The sequence below is a fragment of the Rhipicephalus sanguineus genome, unplaced genomic scaffold (genome assembly GCF_013339695.2).
Source record: "Rhipicephalus sanguineus isolate Rsan-2018 unplaced genomic scaffold, BIME_Rsan_1.4 Seq4305, whole genome shotgun sequence".
NCBI lineage: Eukaryota > Metazoa > Arthropoda > Arachnida > Ixodida > Ixodidae > Rhipicephalus > Rhipicephalus sanguineus.
In genome coordinates, this window is record NW_023615238.1 from 82574 (window position 1) to 109312 (window position 26739).

Sequence of the window (26739 nt, forward strand, 5' to 3'; positions counted from 1 at the left end):
ACTCTCGAAGTGCATTCGGTTTTCGAACAATTCCTTCGCATTTAAAAATACGGCTTGAGACACAGAAGTCATTTATTCTAGAACGCGGTGTGTCGATAAAGTACAGAGTGTCGCCTGACTTCTTGACCACGCAGTGAATTGTACATTTATGTTGTAGAACAGAATGAAGACACTGCCTGCTTTCTATGGTTTCTCAAGATCATTTGGAAGTGTTAACCGGACGAGGCTGTTCATAAGGTGCGTCAGCAATCCTGGAATAATATCCCGAGCTGCAGTGATAATTCGACCGCCTTCCAGTCCACAGGGTTGGCTACGTCCCACGTCTTGTGGGAGCCTTGTGGAGCTTCGTCGTCCGCAACCTTTCCTCTTGGGCTTTTCGATGTTTTTCTTTCAATGCTTCTGCGGAAGTAAAAAAAAATTAATATGTTAGGAAAAGCCGCACACTATACCACATTTTCATGACGGTTCGACAAATGCCGTGACTTTACATGCCCTGATAAGCTTGAGTTGTCCCAGTGCTTGATATCTTGTTAATTATGAAGGGAAAGGTAACGTTAGTGCGCAGGATATTTGACCACCAAGCGCGTTTATCACGCAGTAAGCTTCCCGTGATGTTATCACCCATTGCGCGCATTTAAAAGCCTTCTTTCGAAGTAGTTCAAGCTTTTCCTAATGATAGAGACGCGAGAAGTAATAATTTTATAACCTATAGCCGTATACCGGGCTGCGCCATTAATTTATATACTTCTTGTGATCAAACAGTCAGAACAAAATCTATTTGCTTCGAATGTCGAGAACACTAGCGCCTGTATAATAAATCTTCTTAGTAATATGGCTCCAGATTAGCAATTTACATTTTACATTATATCCAATAAAAACTTATGAAGTTATATTATTATCGCCACTGATACACATCACAGAAAGCGCTATTACATTAAATGTAGTTCTTGAGATTACCTCATTTAAGCCCCGCAACAGTGGTCTAGTGGTTATGGCGCTCGACTGCTGACCCGAAGGTCGCCGGATCGAATCCCGGCTGCGGCAGCTGCATTTTCGATGGAGGCGAAAATGTTTGAGGCCCGTGTACTTAGATTTAGGTGCACGTTAAAGAGCCCCAGGCGGTCGAAATTTTCGGAGCCCTCCACTACGGCGTCCCAAAAACACGACATGATTATGTCGTGTTTTTGGGACGTTAATCCCCAGGTTACCTCATTGTCTCATTAATATTACCTCATTTAACTCAAATCGAGAATGTGTAAAAAAACGTGTGCAATTCTCCAATGAACAATAACGGCTTTTCTGACCTTATCACCAACCTACGCAGTTCCTGTACGCCACATTATCACACCGAAAACTTCACTCGCAATTGCTGCTGAATTTCCTCGTTCAGTATTAATTAGAAGAACAACGCCAGCTTCTTTGAGCATGAAGCGAAAAGGCGAAGCATCTCACCGTTCTCCTCTCGAAGGAGGCGAACTTCATCCTCGAGAAAATGTTCTCTCTCTTGCGCAGCTCGCAGTTCGTTCTGCAGTTGCGCCGTGTCCTGTACGAAGAGTTTCAAAAAAGTTCTTGGTGTAGAAATTGGTGTAGTTCTAAATCCTGCGTTAAATGCAGCTCCACTGCTGTGAAACCTGAGGATTGGTCAGTGTTTTATATAAGCATGTATAGGGTTTCCCGGGCACGAGTAGAATCTTGTTAATGAGATTCGTAAACTCGGTGTGCGACATGCACGCTACTTTTTGATGCGCTTCATCGACTTCCTGCTTGTTACGGCAGTTGATACACGTGTCGTCTGCAGCGAGTTCCGCCAGGCTGTTTCTCCCTTGCGATGTAGCGACGAAGGCGCTGGAGAAGCGCCGGTGACAGGATAAATCGAGTGCTTTGCGAGGCGATGGCAAGCACTCTCGCGCGGCGCAGGAATCAACCGCATGTTTACGAAGCGTCTTAGGCATTTTAGGTTAATTATTGCGATTGCTTCTTGGTTATATCTGTTAATTATATTATTTTAGATCTCGTTCATTTAATTCAATCCCGTTTGTAGCATTGATATCCTTGTTGTCGGCCTTTATAGACCATTTGATTTTGAGCGCGATCCCGCCGCGTCAGATTTAAGAATGGGCTACTGCCCCTCAAGTGCTACGCACTAAAAAAAAAACATTTTTGAACGTCTGAATGCGATGTCTGTCCGGCAATGGTGGCTGTGACACTCCGTCGCTCTCGGAGGTTTGGCCAAAGGCCTTCGCAATATACAACACTCTTATCATTGTTTCACGCGTGCTTCGCTGAATACATGTTTAGAAAAACTCATCATCTTAATTAATTGTAAGCTTTGTAGAACGAATGTCCTTCAGGGTTAAATGTTTTTTTCTGGGAAAACACTGACACTTCTGCAAATGACACTTGGTTTGTTCTCCCATAATTTCCGCTAAAGTAGCAGTTTATTTATCCTCAATATCGGTCTCGCCAACAGACACATGTTCACAAGCACAAAACTGTTCCACCTACTAGTTCCTTACTTAACAACGCGTCGATGAACTAGTAAAATCGAGGTGGCGCACGAACCACAGCATTCGGGAAAATAATTCAAGAGCTCTCCTTTACAAATGCCTCAGTGCGAGTTATTCAGTGGCCGAGGCGGTGAAAACTTATTTATTTGTAGTAAAATTTCTGCGGAGAAGCTCCGAGCATTCGGAGGTTCTTGGCTTGCGGTGGGGGTGCCCTCAGTCCAGGCCTCCGATTGCAGCAGCAGCAACTTCAAACCGGCGCGTTTCTAAATCTGCACGCCCTCAGTGACCCAGGCCCATAGCCAGGGATTTTTTTCGGGGTAGGGGCGGGAGAGCACTTGTTGAAGGCCTTGGCTATTTCAGAAAAACACCTATTGTCCTTATTTATTTTCGGTAAAACCCCCTCCTTCAACAACATTTCAGGGGGAAAGGGGCCCGGGTCCCTAGCGCACCCCCCTGGCTATGGGCCTGCAGTGGCCCAATTAACTGCATTTCTGGGTTATTTTCTGCTCTGTTGTTTTAGGATTAGACCAACAAAGAAATCAATTTTGTGCACAGTCATTAAAAATATGGGCAACGAACTTTGAGATATTTGTTGTGGTTGTATACTGATGACTGTGACCTTTACAAAGAAGTACCATTAACTAATCAGCACACCTTGCTATAGAACAGCATGCGTGCAATCGGAGATTGGTGTGATCAAGGGGGGATTAATTTAAACTCACAGATAATATTACTACTAGGTGCTACCAAGAACCAAATGCCGGCAAACTCACTCATGAGCCGACTGACTTCGACTAACGCAGACTCAGATCGAGTCGCGAGCCTGGGTCTGAGCGAGTGCGGATGAGTAATAGTGCGGATGAGCGAGTGCGGATGAGTAATAGTCCGAGTGAGTCCGCTTGAAAAAACATTTTAATGAGTCCTAAGCACAAAATACATATCTTGAGTGAGTCTGAGTGAGTTCCACTTTTTTGCCGACCTGTGCCGAGAGCAGAGTGGTTGATTCATTTCCATACCCAATTAATAGAAATACTGTCTCCGAAGTTTACAGCTTTCAATGCCTAGGCGTTACACTAATAAGCAAGTTCACGTGGTCAAAGCATGTATCCGATATTTGGTAGCCAGTCTTAGAAAAATGTGGTTCCTCTAATAAAAACTTAAAAATCACCGATTAGTACAAAAATTTTAGCTTAAAGTGCGTGCACATGATAAAAACAGGAGTGTCCTTGCATTGTATAGAATCCGCATTAAAAGAAAGATAATATGCAACTGGAAAAACGTTAAAAAACAATTAAATTGATATTTCGAATGTACAAACGGCTAGACTCTTCTTCAGGTTTAATGAAGCCCGATAGCATACATATGTTGGAAGGCCGGAGAAAATTTATTCGGCTTTCATCCCTTCACAGCTGCCTTTCTGCAAGCTCTCTTAATGTTCGTTAGGCATCTTTATACCAGGGCAACGTGGTTACACACTCATGAATTTAAACCTAGGAGGTTTAAATACAGATAAATTCCCCATAAGGTGGACGATAGGATGACCGCCTCCATAGCTCAGTGGTAGAGCATCGGACGCGTTATTCGAAGGTCGCAGGTTCGGTCCCTGCCGGCGGCAAGTTATCTTTTCGTCTATTTTACTTTCTTCACATTTATATCCTAATTATTACAAATACACCCCCTATACTTTCCTTGCCATTATTGTCTGTTAGTTCTCATTAATAATAATGAAATGCAGTATTTTGTATTGAACCCCTAGCGCCCTTAGTTGTATTATGCTTTTACTGGTTTTGTTCCTACACTCTAAGGCGAACGGGAATACTAGGGTCGTCTTTCTGTCACACAACAGTTATCGTCGCCGGGCTTGCTTACATTTCTTTTATGGAAAACTGTGCGTTCGTAACATTGCTATCAAGAGTGCAATGTCACGGTGACCGGGAAGTACACGGCTCGCAGCACTAACGCAGGGAAAGCACGCGAGATACGTGACGATTATTGCAGAAGGACCGACTGCTGGGCGAGTTGGTGAAATTGAAGAAGCGCACCTCATTCACAAAGCAGGCGATTCACGTGTCGCGAAACCCTGGTCACGTTACTTGCCGCAAAGTTAGACTTCTTGGAAGGGCGTCACTGAGACAATCTTTGCTCGTGGACTTTTAACACGTGTTCATTTAACCACACATATATAGCTTCGCTGTTTCAATGAATTCTGAGTTGCTAGTTTGCGCCATGTTTCGTTTTCCTTTCTCCTGTGTTGTCATTTCTTTTTGCGCACCACCGTTCTAGGAAGATTATTATTGTATAGCAGAAAGACGGCCCAAATAAGTTTTTTTTTCTCTTAGAGCGTACCATGTGTGTGCATACTTCCACCATTTCGATAGTCAGATCGGCAAAAGAATTTTCATGATTTGGATTTTAAATTTCTTTAGCACATCTTTGGTGTCCTGTGTTCATCTCATGCTTTGCTTGGTTTTACACTTTTGTATTGTACATAAAGCCTCTCCGGTTCGAGTCAACTCATTGCATTATTTCAAATGAAACAAGATTTCAAAATAAAGCAACATTTTGTTGCAGATAATAATGATAGCTACAGTAATATATTTTAGGCCATCCCCGGAACTTTGTTGCATGCCACAGTATCAACAATTAAGTACTGTACAATAACTACTTATTGTGTTCCAGCAGTGGCAACCACACTCACCCTGCTGTCCTCGGCCCCACTACTGGCAGCGACGGTGTGGAGCTCTACGGCCCGCATCATTTCTGTGCGCAGTTCCACCAGAGCTTGACTCAGTGCCTGCAGTATGCATTGCTATATGAGTACCTGTGCCCGCGTTACACAGCGCAATTATTTGTGTCGAAAGTGCAGACACGCAAGTTGTGCAGTGTTCCTGTACACCCTCACAAGACAGCGAGCAAGTAAGCACTGTGCTACGATTATCCAACACACAAAGGAACGCCAGATATACCACGTAAAAAAATTGGCCGCGTATCTGCGTGCTTCGCTGCAAATGTCGTGTAAAGACGATAGAAGAGGCGCTGTGTGAGATATGGACGCCATCTGGCAATACGTCGGGAAACATGAGTGCTGTGTTGCGTGCTGGTAGTCCCGGCGCAGCAGCAGGCGAAGACCGGCGGTGACCAACGCGACCGGCGGGGACGCCAGCCAGCCCGAAAACGCGGTTTGGCGCGAAGCGCTGAAGCAGAGAAACGTCCGCACTCAACGAGTACTCTCCACACACTCTTTTATTTACACGTCGCCTGGGTAAAACAGGAACGCCAGAGCGGCGCCCACAACCGGCAGCCTGAAGGCCGCCCACAACGCTGCTTTTTCATTTTTTAAATATTTTTTTTCACCTTCTTGGCCTTCTCAAAAGTAAAGTTTTTCAACACCAACCCATGGCATTCGTACAGTGCAACAGAACCGAAACCGAAACACAACAATGAGCTCGTGCGAAGGGCACGGAGGAAGGCAAATTTCAGCGCAGTCGCATTTTCAGCTTTGTTGAAACAGCGCTCACTAGACGACGACGAAGTAAAAGAAGGCACAGGACAGGCGCTGCCTGTCCTGTGCCTTCTTTTACTTCGTCGTCGTCTAGTGAGCGCTGTTTCAACAAAGATGAACGCATACCAACTCGCTCAAGCTTCCATTCTTATGCATTTTCAGCGCAGCTTAAGAAACTAGGGTCCTTAAAATTACGTATGTATGCATTTTCAATTAACGGAACACGCCACCTAATACTTACCTAGTGATGTTGCACCTCAGATATGCATGATATTTACTTTTTGATCGACAACGTTCACAAGTATGAACAGCCGTACCAGTTCAAGACGGCTGGCCCTTGGGCAAGTGGTTCAACTTTGGCCGAGTGGCTGAATCGAGGGACGTGCCGACAAACAGAAAGACAGACAGACCAAAATTTCTGCGTTTAAGTTCCCCAAGAAAGACTATCGTCTTTAATATCGTCTTTAATAACACAATGACACAACGTTGGGTACCGATGTATTTCTCCCAAGTGGCGCGAATCCACGCAGATGACTTTTCTCGAATTGCACTAGCTAAAACTTTTCGGCGGTTTTAGCACTACGGCGGTTTTAGCACTAGCTAAAACCGCCGTAGTATCTGGAGGAGTTCCTGAAGTGGGACACATACATTACGGTACACATGCATTTTTAATTGCATTTGATAAGGCCAGATAGGCGGCAGAAAGTGACATTAGCCCACAGCTAACCTACATTACCCAGCGCTCATGTATGGTGGGCTTCACATTAACTATACTCTGTTGTCAAAATTAGTAAACCCTTAGCGTGAATTTTCTCTAGACCAAAGTTGTATGTGAATGTTCGTATACTCTATTGATGTACATTACATCACGAAAGATTAGACAGTTATAGTTTAGCGTTAGCGTGATAGCGGGGGTTAAGGGAATAGCGTTACCGTGCCGCAAACGTTGGTTGCGGAAAGCGTGTTTTAGTTTAGCGGGATAGCGTTTACGTGCCCAAGCGCTGGTGGCGCCACCTAGCGAAGGGTGAATGCGTTAAAAAAAGTGAAAAGAACAAAACCGAGAATGCTTGCCTGTATCCCCGCACGCAGCAATATTACTCATTTTTTTAGTGAAAATAAAAGTAAATAAATATGAACTAAGCACCAAAAGCGAAAATTTTCATGTTACAGACTTGTTTACACCGATCTTCTAGATAGGCCTAGGGACGTTCAAAATGGGAAGCGATCTCAAAAACTACGCTAAGTTATCCGTAATACCGTGTCGTCGAAGCTACCTGAAGGCAAGCGAAGCAATTTCGCACAGTCGTTTGCTACGAAAGAAGTGGATCCGTCCACATCAACGCTAAATTCAGTTCGAAGCGGGCGTCGAAAACCGCCGCCATGTTTTACGTACACTACGTTAACCACGCAAACACGCGTGGTTTGCGTGGTTTTCTCCCCAGCTCGGAAGGAGGTTTTTCTTATTTTATTTAACCCAGAACTGTATCTGAGGCCTATAATGCCCTTCACTAAAACGTTGCTCATTAAAAAACTATGATGTATTGCAGATGTAATGTGCTTTAGGAAAGGTCTACAATGAATTTTTCCGTCACATTTCTTCGTAGCTACGGAAAGCAGGGCCGTGCGAGTTTGGGTCGCCATCTCACCTTCAGCTGCTTTTCTTTATCGTCGACTTGCGATTTCAGCACGTGCACGAGGCTTCCCAAGTCTTTTCTTTTGGCAGCTTCTTCCAGCTTGCTGTGAAGTTCAGCCAGCCTCCCTTCTAGGGCAGCGATCTGTTCGTCTTTCTGAACGATCACCGAATCTTTCTCCTCGATAACCTTCTGGAGTGAAATCACGGTGTCGTGGAACATTGTAGACGTCTTTGTGATCTGCTCCGGCTGTACTTCCCTGAGAAAAGCGGGTGGCAAAAAGAACATGTAAAGAGGTGCCGGAAACCTGTAGCCGCATATTCCCTGAAAGCGATGAAGGCAAGGAAATGCTGCGCACACGGGACCACCTTCACTTTAGGAAGGCACAAATATATCCTTTAAAATTTCTACAGCGCGGCTAGACGCGGACGGAGGGGAACATGCAAACACACACACGGCGCTGCTTTTTTTTTCAACCGTCCGCGTCTATTCGCGCAGTAGAAACTTAGTTGAAAAAAGTCACAGTTTCGCCGCAAGGCCGAAGCAACGAATGCGATAGCAAGAAACTAATGCTATATGAAGTGAGGCTCGCCAATGGATACTCTCAATTTGAACAGCGCTCCTGTTGCAAAGGCGGCCGAACCAGCGAAGGAAACTAGCGTGCTTCAAGTGTCGAGCTGTGACACTTGATAGTTCGCGCTCATCTTCTGTTTGTTCGTTTAGCGGCGTCCCTTGAGCTCGAGTGGCTTTCGTACGCTCCGTAACATGAGCGCGGACATCACGGTGAAAGCGTGAAACATCCCTCTTCGCCTCAGCACAAGAAAACCGCGCGAGCAGACAACGGAAGGGCAAGGCTCTCCCTGCGCAAGTATAAGAAGCGAGCGAGCTCGCCGACGACTTTTAAATGCTCCTGTCGCGCTCCTAACGCCATCTCGCTGGTAATGAAGAAACGCTTATAAGCGCAGCCGTCTCTGAGTCCGTCCAGCGGTAAAGGGTGCGTATATAATGCTCGCCGTTACCTACGTGGAGGATCTGCGTTTCGTGGCGTAGTGGCTAGCGCCACTCGCTGCGGAGGAAGAGGTCCCTGGTTCGATTCCGCGCTTCGGAAGCATTTTTCTGAATTACTTTTCTTTGGGGCTTTTATATATATATATATATATATATATATATATATATATATACATACTTATACATATACGGTGCATGACGGCGGCGACGGCGACGGCAAAATCCAGCCGAGACTGTCCATATAATTGCTATCGCAATAAAAAAAAAAAGCAGCGCCGTGTGTGTGTGTTTGCGTATCCCTCTACGTCCGCGTCTAGTCGCGCTGTAGAAACAGCATGAACAATCAACTAGCCCGCGAACGCACTTTGGCCAACTTCATATTCCTTAAAGTAGCGACACGTGGTTCGTTATCTCACGTATAGTTAAGCACTTCCGGCACGCTCTGTGAAGAAGCTCTGCTACCTAGTTTGTAAAAGCGTAAGCGATACTAAATAAGAGCGATAATTCTTGAAGCTCTCAGACGTTTGATTTAAAGGTAAAAAATAAAGAAGCCCAATAAAAGACAAACAAAGAAGCCCAATAAAACAACGAAGCAAGTTTTCCCCTTTTCTTCTGCATACTACTGACCTCGTACATAAACCGGGCAGCCTCTCTTAAGATAATATGATTCGAACCGACACCTTTCCACTCGAAGATTGTTGGTGCGGATTCCACCGACAGAAGCGGTCTTTTTCGTCCAGTTTAGTTCGTGTCACTTTACGTCATAATTAACAGCTGTCACTGGTGTCCTTAGAGTGAAACGTAATATAATTATTTCTAAGCATCTTTACACTTTCCGCGTGGCTGCTGTAGAGCGGTCATCGTTCACAAAACTTGGTCGATGCAGTATTTGGCTTCTTTAAAGTAAAACTTAGTCGAGTCTTACAGATGAGAGATTGATGGTACGGCGATTTAAGGTGGCGGTTCCACTACCACCATCTTGCCAATAGTTCGAAAAACAACAACAGACGACGCCACTCATCCACGTTTGCAGAAAGCGAGAAAATTGCGCGCGCAAGTATGGTCAGCGTCGCCTCGCGCGTGTTTTATATGTTATATGTTGTGCTAGGTGACGGAAATCGGCCGACAAAAAGCAAGGAGCACAAACGCGGACGGCGTCTTTCACCTACAATCGGGGCCAACTGTTGGCGTCGTTTCAACGACATGACGATAAGTGCCCCAGTTTGTAAGGACAAACGCTCGCTTCCTATTGCAGCCCTTGAGAAAGGACAGCGCAGCGTCTAAATACAATCGCTTGAAAACAAAAGAAAAAAAACACGCACACACACGCACACTGGTGCGTACAATAGCGTGCACTCACACACGCTCTCACCCACACGCACGCGATGCGCTCTCACTAACGCACTCACTCACACAATATAATGTGCCTCAGTGAAATAGTATTGAACAAAACATCAATCAAACGCTTCGCAGCGTTTCAGTGGAATTCCACGGCCGCTACTAAAACAATCATTTTGGTTCATTTTAGCGACCGTGCCAGTGACTTTTATAGCATCGCGCGAGCGCATGTCTTTTGTGTGTGTGGGTGGGGGGGGGGCGTGCTTTTGCTTATTACAATTGGAGGAGGAAAAAATGGACAAACAGATTTCAGCAAATTATAATTCGAGAGTTATCTACGAAATTTCATCCTCTCAAACTGCAATAAACGGTTACCAAAATAAAGTACATCTTGATGATCAGTTGAACACATGACTACCACTAATTACCGGAGTTAGAACCTCCTAGAACACATGCTTCTGCCAGCTAGACGTCTGACAATGAATGCGTTTGCGTGAGGAAGAAGACAATGATTTTTCCATGTGAGCCATGATTTTTTTTCTCTTGGGAACAGTAATATACCAAGATGGTTTGTGCGTTGGAGGGCAAGACACCCCGTTATTTTCGTCTCTTTGTTCTCATTTGTAACCTTTCGCGACGCTGTGCAGGCGCGTTCGTGGTCGTCTCGCACGAGCGTTTACAACGATGAAAGCCAGGCGCAAGACGCGCGTAGTCACACATACTGCTGACTGAACTTCTTGTATAGCTTCCACAGCGTTGCATATATTGTATGAAACTGAGTATAGGTACATCGGCCAGCGTAGGCGTGCACACGAGGGGGCTGGGCGCCCCCCTCCCCTTGGGAGGGAGAGAATACAACATTTATTGGTAGAAATAAGTCGCTATTGGGGGTGGGCCTCCTAGTCCGGAAGACCATTGGCTCTTGCCGCCGCCCGGGCACGACGGTCGACCAGGGCTTGTTGCTGCACTGGGTCAGAGCTGGACAGGGTCGCCTTGGGAGCTTACATGACCGGTCATGTAGGCTTTTACAGAATCCAGTTTTTATTTATGCTTGTTCTATAAAAGCATGAATACACTTATTTGTTGTGGAAAGCTGTGGTTTTCCTTTATTTTGACTTACAGGCACCATCGACAAGTTTTCCATTTAGGTTGCCGCAAAAGTTTTTCAACAAAATGTTCGTCAGTAGCATATGTATCGGCACTGTTTTGTTCATGTGGCCACTCTCACGTGCGTCTAAGTCAGGTTATTCTTCGTTGACCAGACATTGCACTGTCCGCCTTGTACTTTGCTACGAACTAGTTGTTATCCGATCATTAGTAGTAGTTCTGGCTACGCAGCAAGTCGCTTTACGACAAAGTAGCAGTGCGCGTTATCACTAGGTAGAGTAGTCCTCTTCAGTCGAACTGTTTCCTGACACCGTAGCGCTCATTAGTGGCAAAGACAGTGATCGCCTTATCCGAAGTGAGTGCGTCTTTTCACAAAGCACAATATAACTTTTCCAGGGTCCCGTACATTGAATATTCTGCCACGTTGACTAGAACGTTCTGCATATTCAACAAAGTCTCGCTTCTGTCGCATCGTTGCAACTAGGATGTAATTACCTGATTGGGTACAACTTACCACTACTGGTCAGTGGAAGTTGTCGGCACAGTGCTCGACAGGCATACTTTGAAAATTCCGGCAATGACAAGCTTTCATACGTTCACCATCGTGTCCCTTTTGAAGCGGCGCTACATACGTATCATTCACACGGCATGTCAGCGTCCTTCCTTTCACAATTTCGAACCTCACAGGCACGAAAACACTCAAAGGAACGCGCAAAACACGAGCAGCCGAACCACAAAGAGATGCACATTACTAAAGACGTGCCGGGGAACACCGGTTCTAAGAACGCGTGACGAACGCGCAATCTTCCTGCATACCGAAACCATTTGCCGCTTGATGAGACCGCCCCACCTGCTGACGTGGGGCGAGTGGAAAGGGTTTATCACTAAGCCCTCCTCCCTTTACGGTTGGTGTTTGTTACGCGCGGCGACTAGACTTAGCTAGTGAAGCGAACTATGAGGCCTGGAGATATAATTCATGCCTGTTCTACCCGTTTTATTATGTTTAATTGCGCCACTTTTGGCGAACGCTTGAACTCTCATAAAGCAACTTGATGTTTCATTTCATAGATGGAGCTACCACCAAAAAACGCCTGTGAGACTTATGATTCATTGAAAATATTTTGTTTGAAGCACTGAGTGGTCAAGTTAGTGAGCACAAGTAGATAAAAGACACAATATGCATCTACTAATGTGCAATACTCGTTGGCAATTAGCGTCTAAAAGAAAAAAAAAGCGAGTTTCTACGGGACTGGTCAGCAGGAAAATTACGTAAATTCACTGCTGTCTTGCAGGTTCCCTAATAAAGATAAAGGAATTTTCTCTTCATAGAATCATAGAAAGGGCCTTGCTTCTTCATTATGTAGAAGTTCACAGTATCAACTTGTATAGTTTTGTCGCTTTATCGGTAATGCGTGACCAAGTACAGCCATAAAATGCCGCATTGACACAATAATATTTCATCAAGTTTTCGTCAGAACACAAAGCAACATCGCATGGAAAATAAGTGTAATGTAGTCTACGTAGCCACTAAATATTATCGTTCTGCTTTGAAAAGTAAAAAAGATATTCTCACAAAAACTTTTAATATTTTGCCCATTTTCATTGGAGCGTAATTAAATTACTAATTATTTTGTGCCTAACATCTCTTCATAGAAACCTTAAATAGCACTTCTTCTAAAGGCACGGTAAATTTGGTCTTGTTATGTTGAACAGTTTCGCCGTACTGGCAGTACAACGGAGGCTTGTACAACGAAAATGCCTTTTGTTGCTCACACTATTTTCATTGCTATTAGGTAACGCTTCCGAACAGGCATTAACACCAGGTGTCATTAGAAAGCGGAGATCATAAGCTTTCTGAATTATTACAATTAATATTTATTTGTCAAGCGCAGCGAGCACAGTGCATCCGCAAACAATGCGTAAAATGCGGAGGGGGGTTCGCCGGTATTGTTGTTCTGTCATTATCAACGTGTCGCCAGTAGCTATTAAGGAAGCTTTCTTAATAAGCCTCCCCTTCCCGTAATATGATTCATTTTGCTAGTATACCACTCTTTTTCACTAATGCGAGTGAACTTGTTATCCTTTTTAGTGCACGTGAAATGTTTTTGTCAAGTTATATTAGTGTCGAATTCATCATCCTGCAGGGAGCAACGATTCTACACAGTTTCTGATATGCAAAATCCACATACACACCTGTCAAATGGAACATCGGCTGGACGACCAGCTGACTGCAAATTTGGTTTAGGCAGGGTGCTGAAAAAATGAATAGCGCAAAGCGTTAGACAAACGTGCATTTTGCAGTTATCACCTCAGATTTCACATCAAAGTCAACTTGTATTGACAAAAACTCAATGCGAAAAAAGGAAGCAAAAGCGTGTTCACATTCAATTAAATTTTCAAAACGTGTCTGCTCGATCTCACGAATAATGTCTGGGCAAAAAGAGCTTGGTTTTAGCTATGTTGTGTACAGCACTTTTTTTATTGTAACTTTGAAATCCACATAACAATAAACTTCGCAGACACTTGCTTGGTCCCATAGCCTAGCTGGCTAGTAGCGGGACCAATTTTGTGACATGCCAACATAATTACGCAAGCGCTTAAAACAGCGTCAAAGGACGACAAACTAGATACAAATAGTTAAAACAAATACATGATTCGAATATACAGAGAAAAACAGCAGACAAAATAACCGCCATATACAATTGTAAGACTTGTAAGACTTGTAATTGTAAGACACTGCACATGAAGCACTTCATCTGCGAAACATCGAGTTATATAGAGCCTCGTTATAAAAACAGCCTCCTTTTGGGTAGTAATGGAGATGGCAAGGCCATTTGACACTTTCTGCAATGAAACCGTTATCACGGTTATATATATATATGTCGACATTTCGACGGGAGCCCCGTCTTCTTCAAGACATAACATAACAATATTTACAGCGTGTGCGTGTCTTCTTATAATATGTTAAGAATAGAGCGGAAAACACGGAAAGGAAGGAAGACAGGAACGTAACAAAGAAGGGGAAAAAAAGAAGAAGAAATATAAAAAAAGAAGAAGAGGATGTCAAGAGGGTCAGTAAGAAGGATTTTGATTAACGCGAACATTGTGTTTGTTCAGGAAGCGATGCCATATTTTGATAACAATACAGTCTCCGCGCCCCCACCTTCCCCTCAACGGGCATTGTAATGACCCCGCGCATCTAGTACGGCACCTTCCGGTGTAAGGCCACGGGTGGCGTTTTTCACGTCCTTCTACGTCGTTTACCGTGTTAAAGTAATTGGTGGGGTGGAGACTGAGGGCTTTCAGCGTATGCTTTTACGTGTCGGCCTGGGTGTAAGATCAGAAGTAGCCGGTAGTGTTGCCGCGTCGTCAATATTTATTAAGCGCATGGGCTTTTTTTGGGAGAGGAAAAGATGTAGAAAAAGGGAAGGGTTGTAAAGGGAAAAGACGGACTAAAAGCTTGTTAGCGTAATGACAGCTTGGACAAGTGAGGAGGGGGCAGCCAAATCATTGGAGCTCGACTAGGGACTACAGGAATGTACTTCACCTGGACCATCTGTGTATATCTACGTAGTTTTTTTTTCAGGAAACACGTGTTGTTCGTATTTCAAGGATGTGCACATGGTGTGTTCGCGACTCTTTTTTCTTTTTCCTCAAGTTTCTTACTTCTCTCTCTTTGTTTCTTTTTATTTACTTTTTCTTTTTTATTACCTTTTTTTCTCTCTGTCGGCTCGAAGGACGATGATATAAAAGCGCATCGAAGACTGGTAAATTTTGTCTTGATGAAGATCGGTCTCCGATGGAAACTTCGACAAATAAACAGGTTTTTAGAAGCGTATACCTTCTTCCTAATTATTTTACGGCAACCGAAGACAGACTCTTCTTAATCTCTCTCTCTCTCCAAGGAGGTTATATACTATTTCTTCTGGAGTGGAGGTGGCGCCCCCGTAAGTGAAGCCGGTCGCCGCCATATTGCAAAAGGAAAAACTCGGAAGCAGACGACGGAGTGCGCTCCGTTGCCCCGCCGTCGCAGTTGTCTTTGGGGACGGTGGCATGCTTTTGTAAAGCAGTTAAACATTTTACGAGGCCATGGCGACTTCGTGCGTCGCTTATGGCTGCACAAATCGCAATAAGAAGACGCCTGGGATCACTTTTCACGTGTAAGTGTCCTCACTTAGTTCGCTGACGATTGTCTGTTTTTCGTGCATGCTGTTAAACTGGAAACAATTTGAAAGGTGCGCATACATGTAATACATGCGTGCAGTTGTAGCGACGAAAATTTTACGCTTTAAATGTTCGCTGACACGACGTTGTACGTGATTTTAAGTGTATACACGAAGTGGGTGCAGTCCAGCTGGACGTACCGAGCAATATTGGTACGAGTAGGAAGTCAGAACGCCCTTAGAATTCCGAGCTTTCTGGTGTTTTCTTGCAAGTCAAGACTGACGGCGTGCATGCATATTTATCCGGTGCATGGATATCGAATTTGATGGATGTTTATCGAGGAATTGGCAAACGCAACATTCCATGACGTGATTATCCGTGTTACATGTTTCCAAAAGACTGCGCGCAGCGTTCTACCTGGGAACGTGCCGGTCGAAGAAGTGGTTAGAGAGCTAAGGACGGTTACCAGCTCGACCAGCTCTGACCACCTCTGCTCCATGTAAAACAATTTTATCTCTAAAATAAGGTGCCGCCCGTTTCATGGCCGATACCCCGCGGTGGGTTGCGCCAGGTTGCCAAGGAACAACCAACCAACCAACCACCTCTGCTCTATTCACTTCGCAGAATGCTGCTTCGACAGAACGGGGCAGATCGACGCCCTGGCACCTACAATTTGTACCTACAATTTTTCCTGCTTTCCCAGCGCATCTACAAAAGCCTGTTAGTTTCTACCTCCTTGACGTAGCTAATTTCAACACAAATAGTTACGAAAAGAAAAAATTGCGGCAAAAGCAAGATGTAACTCTTTTGAAATCCGACCAAACCGAAATCGAAACACCGAAGGACGCGGCTGCTTTACTTTTTTATGCGTCTAGTCTGAGAGGGCGAGAGCTACCTCGTTTCGAGGCTGAGCGCGCTGCGCTTGCCGTGATGGCACACGTCGCCCACGTAGGTTAATGCTTGCGAATCCTCCTTCTGGCCAAATGTTCGCGTGATTGATGTGTGCTTATGTAAAGAGAATAAGTGCGTTCCACGTTAGCTTGTGGTTACCCCTTGAACACTGACGCCGTTACAACACAAAAACCCAGTTCCTAGTAACACATATGTAATTACAGCGCGCTCGATATACGAAGCACCCCTTCGACAACAGAGTATTCTGAAAGTCTGCAGCTGACATAATAGTATGACATAATTTGTTTCATAAACGAGAAGAGGCAACTGTTCGTGGGTTTAAAGCAGTTTCCATCTCATTTTTTGATTGTGGGACTGCAAACCAACGCGCTCGCCGCGCGTATTCCATTGCCGTCTATGGCGGTCGCGCCGTGTTTTTCCTCTAGCTACATGGCCGCCGGCGGCTTCACTTGCTCCCGTTGGCGGCGGCCGGGACTGCCACTCCAGAGGTTCTATAGAACCTCCTTGTCTCTCTCTCTCTCTCTACATATATATATATATATATATATATATATATATATATATATATATATATATAGAGAGAGAGAGAGAGAGAGAGAGAGAGAGAGAGGAATAGATGAAAAGGAATTGCTGGGAGGTTAACCTGGCGCGAGTGGCCAGTTTGCTGCCCTGCACAGGGGAGGGGAAATAAATAAGTGTATGACTATATCGGAATCACCCGAACACGTGGGCATCGTCACATATTATGGATATGAGTCATAATTTCGAGAAGTGAGTTTTTGATAGGCACTTCGTACCCAAGTAGCTACGTACCAACGCCCTACCGGTCAGGTTATGAAATGGGCTTCACGATATATCACAGTAAGCGCGCCACGTAACAAGCGCTTGACTATTTTGACAAGAAATGTAAATTTAAGCGCGCGTTGACTTTATCTAGCTGGAGGCGGCTATAACGCGCTGACATTGATAGTCTGTTTAGTGTACTGTTACAGACTATCCCCACCTTGTCTGATTGAACTCTAATGGCAGCTACAAAGGCATTTCGATTTACTATAGTGAAACGCTTACGAAATTTTCAGACATCGCTGGCTTAACAGAAGGTATAACGTAATATTTTCACAAATTTGTAACAGTGCACCGAAAACAGATATAGCAGTTTTATGCGACATCTGGGTGCTCTTATTTGTCTTACGTAAATCGAACAAGCACGAAAACAGCATACCAAAACATCTCATGCTGTGACACTTTCGCCCACCTTTCCGTAGGATAACAGGCGCCATGAAATCCCCTGGGCAACACCTAACGCCAACTTATTGGTAATCTGGGACTGATGAGAGATTTAAGAATGTGGCGGTACCCGATAGGGGAGAGGGGTCTTTCCACGCTAGAGGCAGGTCTCGTTTGTATCGCTGGTGCAGGACCCGGTGCCACTTTTGCTGCCTCAAGCAGGAGTATTCGCACGGCTTCCCTGTGTGCCTCGTCCAGTGCGCGTAGTTGATCCAGCTGCATAGGAAACATGACGAAGAACGGGGCAATGTAACCTTTCACCTCTGTGGAATTATTTGTCGAACTATTGCAACAGTCTGAGAGGCTGCCTTCCTACGTGAAATGTGGCCTGCAAGCTTGAGTACAAATGGTAAGCTAGTGCCGCGAAAACGACCGTGAAGCAAAGTACAGTCTTTAAAATCCTTGAGTAACCATTCATTCAGTTGAATGACCATGGTTTGTACGTAATCTGCAACGCTCTACTGTGCAGCTGCCCTAACAAGACGCTCTGCTATGCGCAGTGTCAGTCCTTTTCGGTGATCGCTCTCGTCTTGCTCCAAATTATTGCCAGGTCTATCCGCATGATTCCCGAACTTAGTGTTTAGAAGCAAAGTCCTGTAACATTCATACACAAATTCACTACTTGAGCGTCATAGTTTTTGTAAGTGTTTAATTAGCCCATAGCGTGAACTAAATATTAAGTTCCTTGATCACTAGTTATCAGACCGCTTGTCCATTTTAGGATTGCGCTTCACCTGCGCAGAAGGCATGTAAGCGAAGCTTACGTTACATTTACTTTTCGAGGATCGGTGCAACATGTCAGGAAAACGCCCATGCTGTATCCCGAAAATATTTAGGTGTACATGAAGGACATGGAGCAACACTGCAAGCTGGGTCAGTTGGTTAGGATTTATTCTGAACATCGCTACAGCGAAACGCTAGAAGGAAGGAACACGCAACACGGCGCTGACTCTGAACTACTATTTTATTGAAGAATTGTGGAAAATATATGCACCAAGTACAAAAACCGTGACACTCGCAAGACACAGAAATACATCAAGGCAGCGTTGTCAAAACCACAATAATCAAGATTGGCAAAGGCAACTAAATTCCTTGTTATGAAAGGTGACTGACGGTTCACTTATACAATTCTCGTCCCTAATAGTTATATTGTAGGCTTCAGCGATTTCTTTTGTCAGTTGGCTCGCACGTTTAAAAATGACGGTGGTTTTGTTAAAAAAACATGGCTGATCCCTGTGTCATAGGAATCGGTATAACACGAAAGTGAAACGTGTCTTCCCAAAAGTAGTGCTTATTGTGCAGTGATCTATGAGAGCTTGTACAATGTGTATTCGTGTTTGGCAGCTACAGCACCGTTTTGACGTGGATGCACCCATGTTGACGGCATGTCTCTATCGCGACGACTAACGCCCATGATCATGATTAAACCGGTGTGGTAGCTGACGTTGTGAACATATATTTGGACACAGCATATCGTGAATCCCGCGTAAGGATATCAATAAGCTCATAATCAACATTGGTACCCGATGTGCACTTCTTCAAAGCGTCGTCAATTAAGGAGAGAGACGGCACCATGTGCGCTTTCTAGCAATGGGTGACCGACGCCTGCGCTCATGCACACACTACCACACACTACGCTTCAGCAACACGGGAGGTAGAGGTTCGTAGCCTGAGCCGCAAACGCGTGCGTCCCGCTGGCCTCTGTCTCGCAGGCGCTCGTCTCACTCCACCAAGGCACGACATTCGCCCCTCGAAATCGCGTCCTTTCTGCAACTTATATTGCAGCAGTTTTGCTAGTCGGTGCTCTCGCAATCGAAGCAGTCGACGGCAGAGAAATCCCGTTCGTGCACGTGGAAGCGGCACCACTCCGATGAGCCGACACACGCTAACACGAAGCGAAAGGCAAAGAACGTAACCAACGTAACTGTGTCAAGGGTGCCTCGGTGACGCCAGCGCGGCCAGTGTACCTCGCTCGTATCGAGACGCTTTAACCATGACCTCCGATATCGCACGCAATCTCGGAGTAAGCGCTAGTAAGTGTCGATCACGGATATGACGTTATCAACGTGATATCCGTGACGGATGTACTTGGTAAACCCCGACATAAAACACTTTCGTGTTAAAAATTGGCCACGTATCTGCGTGCTTCGCCGCAAATGTCGTCGAACGACTGTAGTCATATGCCGGCCATTTTTTTATGCAGGGCGTTTCTGCGTCGTTTCAGCACAGCCTAAGAAACACCTAAGAAACACTAGGGTCTTTAGAATTACGTATCTATGTATTTTATAGCAAAGGAATACACCACCTAATACTTACGTATTGATGTTGCTCCTCAGATATGCGCAATATTTGCTTTTTGATCGACAATGTTCACAAGTATGAACACAGCTACCAGTTCAAGATGGCTGGGCATTCAGCATGTGCTTAAACTTTCGCCGGGTGGCTGAATCGTGTGACAGACAAACATACAGGCAGAGAGACAGACCGAAATTACTGCGTTTAAGTATCCCAAGGAAGACTATCGTCTTTAAAAAAAAGTGCACTCGACAGCGCGAGGCTTGTGACACAGCGAAGCATGGCCGATATGATGGCGTTCTCGTACAGCGGCACGCCTCGCTTCACGATGCGCTGCTTCTTCGGGAGTACGCACTTTCTTTGCGCGTCCCACGGCTGTATCTGATCGAGCGGCGGTAGCGCGGCGGAACTCGGTTGCGCGAGATGTCTCCGTCGCTGGGCGTGGCTTAGTGGTAGCAGCTGCGTGGTTGTCGCTGACGCGCATGCGCGGCTTCGCACGACGTAACCAGATTATGCCAGGTGTTCTAGCAGCTGCAGCGTGGCTGGTTGCCATGGCTACGGCGCAGCTGGCTTTTCGTGAAACGCACACTTTTTACGGCTGGCTTCAACAGCTTCGCTGTTAAAAAGTCACACTTTCACCGCAAGGGCGAAGCAATGAATTCGATAGCAACAAATTGTAATGTTACACGAACTGAGGCTGGCAGCTCTTTTGGATCCGATCTCGCGTAACTCTACAAAACGCTGGCGTAGGAGAATACGGCCGCTCCAGAGACAGATGCTCTTTCCGCACAGCCGCATCGCGTTGACAGCGTTCTCAACGCGGGTCTGTTCGCGTTGAAAGTCTTGTAATAAATTACACAGTTCACTTACAGAGCTTAAATAGGTCTTCCAATGATTCTTACGACTTGCTTTACCGGCTGAATGCGTTTATACAAAATCGTCAAAACCGTTTCAGGGTCTCTTAAATAAAAAGAAAGCAGTTCAAGGAAGGCTTGTCAACGAAGCAGAACCGCGTCGGCGGTGGGTGGCCAGGCCTACTAAAAGACGCCGGACTCGAATCTTATTGATTTGACAATAAAATTTACGCTTCTTCAACAAAGGCTTCTAATGAAGTACCGAAACCATCGATGAAGGCTGCTTCATGATTGTCATACAATAAGCAGTCTTTTATGCATTTCATAACCTGGGCATGTGGAAGGGAGTAATGTAAGTTTTCCACATCTACGCTGAAGGCGCCACGGATGTTCAGCGAGCTACTCTTCAGGTACTCTCACAGAAAATCAGAATTGGGTGTCCAGAAATGGTCAGTCGCTCTTCATGAGAAGGAATTTATTTACCTTTGGCAATCTTGATTATGTGCAATTTTGACAATGCTGCCTTGATGTATCTTTGTGTCTTGCGTGTGTCACAGTTTTGTACTTAGTACATATATATGCTTCACAAGTATTCAATAAAATATCAGTTGAGATTCAGCGCCGTGTTGTTCGTTTTCCTTCCTTGTGTCCGTAACAAAATTGTATCTGTAACAAAAATCAACATGAAGGACATTACCTGGGAAGTTAACGCATACATAAGTGTAGTGCCGAAGGGGTGTTTTATTTGGTCGTGACAGAAGTGGTTTCACAAGGGCATTGTTTTTGTGTATACGCGAGGAGCACTTTTTTTATTAATAAGTATGCGTTATTTATGAGCGCGCATGTATGAAAAGCACAGAGGTTTACGGTTCCCCTTGGTGTTCTTTTGATGTATGGCTAGAGGCACATAGAGCTAGCAATTATGATGTCTAGAAAGGTGGGCTTCAAAGTGAACAGCTTGTGTTCTACGTGATGAATGTTGTGATATGCAGAGCACAATTGGCTGTTAACACTAGAATAACAAGGGAAATTCGTTCTGTACAAGTACGCAAGGTGGTAGCATGCTCACGCAAGGAAGAGTATTGTTGTCCACCTAATCCTTCCTGATAAATCCTAAAAATTTCCTTTCAAGCAGGGCGCTACAATGAATGGATGAGTTTTCTTTTTTTTAATCTAACTTATATAAATTGCTGATTGCAATGATGTCTTAAAGTTGGCCGTAGTTTCTTTCCTTGGGAACATTTCGCTGTTCATTTTCCTTGCTAAATATCATTCGCAGAACTTATAGGCAAGCGAAACGTTAGTTTCGCGGAACGATCTGCTGCGAGGTCAGTCAGTTGAAGAGATTATTTTTTTGTCAATCTGCACGTTACACACGCAGCAATAAACATTATATGATTTGCAGCCACATGACTCTGACCCTTCCAGCGCTGCAACGTTCCGGATTTCGTCCATATTACAGGTGTATATGCACAAACCCTTCATGAGAGATCGCAGGTGTACATATCTAGTCACACACGCCACCCTTTAGGATGTAATTCGGGTGCGCTTGTAATGTCTTCTTATGGGCTATCTTTGACGACTAAATAATAACACATGCAGGCCGCCAGTAGGTTGTTTATGTGCCTCCTCACCTTGTCCTGGAAGTGGCGCGGCTTGTCGTGGGCAGCATCGTCGCCGTCTTGTTGAGACTTTTCCCGGACAGATGCTGTGTCCAGCAGCTTTACACGCAGGACGTGCGCCTCAGCTGATAGTTTCTGATTCTGTTGCTGCATCTCGCTGCGCAAGCTGGCTACACATGCTCGGTAGCGTTCTATAGTGGCCTCCTTTTGTCGCATGAGCGCCTGCACTCCAAGAATACAAGCTTTTAAACTTTGAGATGACTAGGTACAATAACATGCTGAGAATGTACTCTCCCATGTAAACACAGATGTCACATCCTTTCTTCTTTTAAGGAAAGTTGGCAGACATAGGGCAGGAACACATGCGACACGTTCCTGCAGCATGCACGTTAAAAAATTCGGCAGATCCCACGCCTTATGGGAATCGGTTTCATGCGATGCAGTCGCGGGTTATTGTCTACGCCGCGTTTTTTTTTTACTCTGAGCCAAGCGTTACGAGGGAGATGGACTAGTTTTTGTAAGCGTTGGAAATGTGAGCACATTGTGGGTTTACCAGGAACGTAGACTACACGGGCTTTTAAAGGATAAATTATGGTCTTACGTAAAGTCCCTACTCACTTTAGAGCACAGATGTCAGTATTATCGAAATGAAGTGCACTCTAAGGTGCGATGATGCGAATATCAAACCTAATTTTCGTTAGCGTATTCCTCGAGGGTCGAGGAACCCTTCAGTATTGCTCGCTCAATCATGCAAATAAAAGTGTAACGTTTTTTAGAGTGATATTGACACGGGGTCGTGACGTCGACGAAGGCAGCAGTCGGCGTGCTGAAGATGAAACTCTTTATTTGGCCGAACATGTGGCCGGGAAACGGAAAGTCAAACTGCAGCAATACACACTGTACACTGTTAGCGGCGAACAGAGCGTCGGCCGTCGATGAAACTGATCATTGCTGGGACGCGCCGTCTTTTATACATCATCCATCGAGCTTTTCTAGCGTTATCGCTGGTGGTTGCGCAAGCTCTGGAATAATTTTGACGATTCGCGTCATGTGCAAAATCTTGACAAAATGATGTACTACAATCTCGAATGTTCCCAGACATTCTGGCGCGGCCCGCGCAAGGCAGCGATCACACGTGCAACGGACCAGTTACATAAACATAGCAAAATAAGCGCGCGTGGCAATATAAAAGCGGAGCCAACACTGGAACCACAAGTGACCTTAACCCGACATGTCGCCTTCATCATAGGAGTGCTTATGTAATTGCGCTGTGTTTGTACTTTTCTTCTTCTGTCCGTCTTTTCATCGCGCAGTTTCATTGATGTGATGCTTATGTAATGTTAATGCTTTTTATAAAATTAGATAGGCAGCACTGCAGCCAGAATTAACGTCGCACAAACATTACCCCTGCCTATGTAGGGTCTTTTTCCAAAGCAGTTTCAGGACCTGGCATGGCTCTGTCGTAGAATACGTGACTACCACGGGGACTGCTGGCGTTCGATTCCTGCTGGGATCGTGATTTTCTTTCTTTGCATTCCTCGGGCGAACGCTGGGGATATGTCGGGTTTTCTGAAGGCTCTTGGATTTAAATTACCAATGTCTGTTCGATTCGTCACTGGGTAGATATAAACTGTCAATCACCTGTGGCGAATACTCACATACCGCGGCCCGTGGTGTACGGGTATGTGCAACACGTGTCTCGGGGAAAGCTTTTCGCGACGTACGCGAAAGGATTTTCTTGTTGTTCCTGTGTTGGCGAGACAGTCTTATTCGCGATGCCCTCTTACTCTCCCATAGCAGTTGCGGTCGATACCAAGTTAAGGAGGCGATCACGAGAGCATCCAGACGTAGGAGGCTAGACAAATAGATAGAAACGCTCAATGTGCCTTTGGTACGCTAAGAAATGCTTCGCTCTTAAAATAGGATAACCGACATTTGATAACCTCCTGCCACACGCGTGACGCGCTTTGGTAAATGCATTTTCCTTCACGTTACTAAAAATATGCTGACCATGTCCTGTGTTCTAAAGCCATGGCTTTTCGTGCCGAAAAAAAAAGAAAACATCACCGACGATTACAATACGGCCTAAAGCGAATTCTGAGCGCAGCTTCCTGTTGAGGCAACGCCAACTGTGTTTTGAGTTTTGGCTTTCCGCAGTCTTCGCAATGTAATATTGTCATAGAGCATGTAGCGCAAAAATTACGGGGACACAGGAAAGCAACATACACACGAGACGAGCGCTAACTTGAACTTCCGGCAGACATAGCGATGCCTTCGCATACCAAGATGTCGTTCTTGTGCGGCAAATGTAGATTGCGATCAATGATGAAAGATTGACGGGATTCGAGAGAAGTAAGTGAGAACATAAAAAATGAGCCCTGTGTACTAGAAATTAAGCTTACGAGAACGAAAATCTGGGGGAGTTTGTGAGAATTCATCATAGAGCATGTGGCGCAAAAATTACAAAATTTCTAGCGGCAACTTTGAACTTTGAATCTAAGGGCGTGGTCGCGATCGCTGGCGCGCGCGCTGTTTCGACAGCCATCAAAGCGGGAGGCTCGTATACCCTTCTACGTGCTGCGCTCTCAACGCGAAGTGACTATGCAGACTGAGCATCTCTCCCTGGAGCGGCCGTATTCTATTACATCAGCGTGTTGTAGTTCTGCGAGATCGGATAGAAAGCAGTTAGCTGCCAGCCTCACTTCGTATAACACTACAATTTAACAATGTGCTTGATTGGGCTGGTTGGTGCTGCATGGTAGACGAAGAATAAAAACAGCGCCGTGTATGTGTCCTCTTCTCGTCCCGTGTTTAGCGCTGTTCTTATTCTTCGTCTACCACTAAAATTTGTTGCTAAATCATTCATTGCTTCGCCCTTGCGGTGAAACTGTGATCTTTGTGTATTGTTAACTTGTCAACCACAAATTATTTTTATTTAAGAATTTGTGGCATTAGGGACGTAGTACATTCTTTATACTCATCACATCTGTATCGTTTGGAGCGTGCGAACTTCATTGCAGAAAACAGTACAATACGAAGACAGCAAATACCGAACAGGACCAGCGCTGGTCCTGTTTGGTCTTTGTTGTCTTCGTTGTATTGTGCTGTTCTATACGTTGCTTGGAAGGCCCTCCGGCCCCTCCAAGGAAGTACGCCTCTGCAAAGTGTGTTAGCACAATTTTTTTTTGAAAAAAATGTGGGTGATTATAACGTTAAACTACCCCGCATTGTCTCCTTCCGCATTGGTCATTAGCTGCTTATGATTGGTCGACATTTTCTTGGTCATGCACGCAGCACCTGCTCATAACGCGATGCAACAAATTACCACAAAATGATCCATTGCGTAATGACCACTCAAGCACGGCTACATGAAAAATAAGAGAATACACAATTTTCAACAAGGCATATTTTTGGTCATTGGTTCTTCGCCATGAGTCAAAAATTTTCGATATGCCTTAAGATCGCGTGCTTGTAACGCGACGTCACAATTCTGTGAAATATCGAGGTATTAAAATGGCGTGTGCTCACTAAATAGCGCATTGTTATGCTGAATAATACGTACGTTTTTTGGAATAGCCGCACAGTGCCTCATTCTGAATGTAATTCAAGAAGGCTTCCCGGCGATCACATTGGCAACGGCTACACATAGCAGTTGACGAGATGGACTCATATGAGTATAATAAATATTTTTAGTTGTAGTATAACGATGTTGGAGCTGTTTGCGCGCGTGTACAGGAGAAGGGAAGGAGAGAAATAAACAGCGCTGTGCGCACGTGCATCTTTGCCGCCCGAGTTGTATTTTGACCTGTACAAGTCAACTCGAGATGAGTCAAGACCAACTATCCCGGTTGTCAATTAAGTCTCCTTAGTCCAGAAAACCCAGGTCGCGGGATCGAATCCCGACTGCGGCGGCCACACTTTCGATGGAGGCAAAAATGCTTGCGGCCTGCGTGCTTAAAGGGGTCATGAAGCACCCCTTGGGCTTGTTGAAAAAACACATCCTGCGGAAAGCTGACACGACTATGAACTGCTCTGCCAAATATTACAGTCGTGCGCGCCGCGTAATGGCCACAAGCGGAGCGCGAAGTTGCCGTTTCCCCAGGCACCCTCTTTTCAAACAGAGGCCGGTTCTCACTCTCGTCGGTGGGCGGGGCGTCTGTCCGTTTACGTCGCGGATCTGTCACTTTACGTCGCAAGAGACATAGCATGCTTATTGGCCGATAGCCGACGTAAATCGAGAGCGGCGTTCGGATCAGATGCGCTTCTTGCCGCGGGGTGCCGCCACTTGCCGGCGCCGCACTCCTCAGTACACGGTAGCCGCACTCGCGCAAGCGAATCACAGCGGGAGAGCGATCGCGTCTCATGACGCGCGCTGACGTAACTTCTTTCCCCCGTGCCATCCCTCCCTGTCTAGCTTCCAGTGCGCTTGTCGGCACGAGAAAAGAGAGAAAGCGCTGGGAGCGTGCGCCAAACCCCCGTAACTCCGCTCATTCTTGACGGATTCGAGAAATT

General features: G+C 45.4%; 1 protein-coding gene across 1 annotated transcript in view; it reads right to left on the reverse strand.

Moving 5' to 3' along the window:
• LOC119377316 (centrosomal protein of 290 kDa) overlaps positions 1–26739 on the reverse strand; it is a 57614-nt gene continuing 30875 nt past the window's right edge. Inside the window, exons 7-13 of the mRNA XM_037646847.2 lie at positions 22240–22449; positions 17527–17672; positions 13287–13346; positions 7656–7899; positions 5206–5301; positions 1453–1543; positions 1–399 (exon numbers count right to left, since the gene is read on the reverse strand). Of these exons, the coding sequence (XP_037502775.2) occupies positions 311–399; positions 1453–1543; positions 5206–5301; positions 7656–7899; positions 13287–13346; positions 17527–17672; positions 22240–22449 (936 nt within the window). The 3' untranslated portion in view covers positions 1–310. The remainder of the gene's footprint in view (positions 400–1452; positions 1544–5205; positions 5302–7655; positions 7900–13286; positions 13347–17526; positions 17673–22239; positions 22450–26739) is intronic.